The following is a 3,717-nucleotide window of genomic DNA, read 5'->3' on the forward strand; positions in this document are numbered from 1 at the left end:
CAGCCATCTTCTTACCATAATCTTACTACATGTATGTATATGTGTTCATCTTTTGCCTCTCAGTAACAGCTATCTTCTTTGACCAAAGGGAATTATTCCTTATTTTAGCTTTCAATTGATTTTCACATGCTTCTGTCTGCAAAATTTGCTTTACTTTAAGTGTATGGCGAATTATTCCTTTTTCATTTAGTTTTCAATTTTCTCAAGGGAAATAATTTCTTTTTTCTTCACTGCTTTATCTTCGTTCCAGAGCTGCACAAACAAACTATTGAATTTGAGTTTCTCTTCCAAACAAATTAATGGCAGACGCAATTCTGACTGAAATCCTGAAGAAGTTGGGTTCAGCGTTTTCTCAAGAGATAGGATTTGTGTGGGCTGCCAAGGATGAACTTTCCAAACTCAGAAACACGGTCTCTAGTTGTTGATGCAGAGGAGCAGCAAGCCACAAACCATGAGATTGCAGACTGGCTCGAAAAGCTCAATGATGCACTTCATAATGCTGATGACTTCTCCACCCAAGTTCTCCACCACCAGGTTATGACTCGCAACAAAACGCTAAACAAGGTACGCAATTTCTTCTCAAGCTTTAACCAGCTTAAGTTCAATTGTAAGTTAGCTCATGAGATTAAGGCCGTTAAGGAGAGACTAGATTCAATTGTCAACGATAGGGAAAAGTTTCACATCACTGGACGGCCAATAGTTCAGATGCGAGCTGAGAATACTAAGAGGGAGGAGACTCACTCTCTTGTTCATGCAGAAAGTGTTACTGGGAGGGATGGTGATAAAATGAAAATTGTAGATCCTTTATTGGTAAGCAACATTCAAGATCAGAATGTGTCAGTTGATGCAATAGTTGGAATTGGGGGACTAGGAAAGACCGCACTTGCACAATTAGTATATAATGATGAGAGGGTCACTAAACATTTTGAACTTAAGATGTGGGTGTGTGTCTCTAATGTCTTTGATGTGAAGCTCATTGAAAACCTTTTGATGCGTAGATTGCAAGAAAAGCTTAGTAAAGAAATTGATGAAAGAAATATTTACTTGTGTTGGATGATGTGTGGAATGAGAATCGTGACAAATAGTTAAAATTGATAGATCTATTGATGGGTGGTTCAAGAGGAAGTGAGATTTTAGTAACTACTCGTGCTGAGTTGGTTGCAAATGTTATAGGGACAAATTCACCATATTTTTTAAAAGGTTTGTCTGAGGAAGACTCCTTTTCTTTATTTAAGAAAATGGCATTCAAACAAGGGAAAGAGTTGGAGATTACATTTCAAGTAACAATTGGCAAGGAAATTGTTCAGAAGTGTAAGGGAGTCCCTCTTGCCATAAGGGCTTTAGGAAGCCAACTATACTCTAAAGATACAGTTGCTGAATGGTTGACTTTCAAAAATAATGATTTGTCAAAAATAGCTGAAGAAGAGGATGTTATTTTGCCAATACTAAAGTTCAGTTATGATTACCTTCCTTCGTATCTGAAGAGATGCTTTGCATTTTGTTCCTTATATTTGAAAGATCAAAAAATTGACAAACAAGAATTAATACAATTGTGGATTGCGGAGGGTTTCATTCAGTCAGTGAATGAAAATCAACAATTGGAGGATGTAGGTGATTTGTATTTTATTAATTTATTGAGGAGGTCCCTTTTTCAGGATGTTGAAAGGAATGAATGGGGTGATCTAATAAGTTGCAAAATGCATGATCTTGTCCATGACCTTGCCCAATCGGTTGTGAGGGCGAGATGTTCCATTGTGAATTCGAATGTAGAAAATGTTACTGAAAGAACTCGTCATGTATCACTTGGTTTCAGTGTAAATTCATCATGGAATATTCCAACTCACTTGATCAAAGCTAACAAGTTACGAACATTTATTTTGAAGGCTCAAAAGGTTGAAGTTTCAGATAACCTAGTTTTTGAAATGATTGTTTCAACTTTTAAATGGTTGCGTGTATTGGATTTGCATTCCACGAGGATCGAGATTGTGCCGAGTTACATAAGCAAGATGAAACATTTAAGGCATCTTGATCTCAGTGATAATACTGATATCACGACTTTGCCAAGTTCCATAACCATGTTGCAAAATTTGCAGACTTTAAAACTCAATTGATGTTGGTGTCTTGAAGAATTGCCAAGAGATTTTAAAATTTTGGTCAGCCTTAGACATCTTGAGCTTGACAACTATCTTGGGTTGACTAGCATGTCATATGGATTGGGTCAGTTGACGTCTCTTTTGACGTCAACGGACTTAAATAGCTGGTTGAGTGAATTGCAAAGCCTAAGCAATCTACAGGGAAGGTTAACAATTGTACTTGGACATAGGGACTCATCTTCTCCGATCACCTCCTCCTTGTCGTATAAAAGAAACCCTTCGTCAGCTTCTCTATCTCTATCCTCCTCACCCCCAGGCTTTATTAAATTGATTGAGCGCCTTTAGGGACATTCATTAGATCAATGTCCTGGTTGCCCGCATCGATAACACTTAATGGGACCTGGCCGACTGCAGGAATTGTCGTCTTTGGCTAAGTACTGGTGCTAGCCGAATCAGGTACGACTGGAACGGAAGGCTGGGAATACATGGGTTGTTTTGCTTTGTTCGTCGCTAAACGCCTCGAATCAAAGTAATTTATATCCGGTGGTTTCACTTTCTCCAAAAGGCCTCTACCCTGGTTGTCGCATTCGTGGCTTCTGCTAAAGTGTAAATTATTTGTGTTGATACCCTATCGTACGTGAATGGCATATCGTTAACCATTCAGATAATGAGCAACTCGCTACATCTCAGTTTCCCTCAGGTCATTCCGAGACGTCAACCAATTGAATTCCTCCGTATAGGCCTGAACCATTCGACTATCCTGTTTGCAATTAATCCCAATACTTCTGGAATAGCGTCTACTCATAATCTGAAAAAATAAAGTTTCTCTAAAAATGAAGTTTCTCTAAAAATTCGAAAAAAATAGAGAAAGAAACCTAATAAAATAAAACTACTAAATATAAAATATTAGCGCAATCCTAGTTTGTTTAGACAGTGAACAAAAATCCCGAAATATTCGGCAGGTTTCTTTTGGACAAAAAAATCCCGTTTTGAAGCCCTAAACAACGGTATTTCACTGAAAAACACGCTACATCACGGTACAACGGTGAGTCTTGTTCGTTAGGCCGTTTCCAGTTAAAAAACTCTCCTGTCGGGTCAAAAACGCACACTTCGGGATCAGCCCAGAAAATATATCAGCATGTCCGTTTGGACTGCCAGCGGGCAAAACGGCTTCAGCAATCAGTTCTACATCAATAGAGATGCTATCTTGTCCTAGAGGGCTTCAAATTTTTCATCTTGTTTTATTTTGCACTTCTGGGATTTTACTAAAATTACCATATTTTTCTAACCTAATCCGTCTATATAATTTTGATTTACAACTTCCCAAAGTAATGCATGCCTCCAAAAACTACACTCTTCGGAGGAGTTTAAGTTTAGTTATTGGCAATAAGATGCAAATGTCACTAAATTATACGATATTGCTTTATAACAGTTAAGTTATGGTAGGAACCTAAAATGTGTCTGGATGCAGCTCAGTGGGTTATAGTGGGATATTTGATTTTTGTGGTTATGAGTTGCCTGTTTAGGGAACAAAACAAAGTCCAAGTTGGTTGTTACTGTCACTTAATTTTTAGGGTAGCAAAAGAAAGTATAAGTTACTTATTTTGGCTTCGACTTGAGCCGT

General features: G+C 37.9%; 1 protein-coding gene across 1 annotated transcript; it reads left to right on the top strand.

The window, feature by feature from the left end:
• The first annotated feature begins 1,106 nt into the window (after nt 1-1,106).
• Nucleotides 1,107-2,111, top strand: LOC132276220 (putative disease resistance protein RGA4). Its single transcript, XM_059777561.1, has one exon. The coding sequence runs from the start codon at nt 1,107-1,109 to the stop codon at nt 2,109-2,111; it is 1,005 nt and encodes a 334-aa protein (XP_059633544.1).
• Nucleotides 2,112-3,717: the final 1,606 nt, after the last annotated feature.

This window comes from Cornus florida, unplaced genomic scaffold (genome assembly GCF_030987335.1).
Source record: "Cornus florida cultivar Cherokee Brave unplaced genomic scaffold, ASM3098733v1 CherokeeBrave_3.0.0_Hap2_Chr01, whole genome shotgun sequence".
Classification (NCBI taxonomy): domain Eukaryota; kingdom Viridiplantae; phylum Streptophyta; class Magnoliopsida; order Cornales; family Cornaceae; genus Cornus; species Cornus florida.

What these genes read in the sequence shown, in the direction of transcription:
- LOC132276220 (XM_059777561.1), top strand. Translation starts at nt 1,107, where the DNA reads ATGGGTGGTTCAAGAGGAAGTGAGATTTTAGTAACTACTCGTGCTGAG.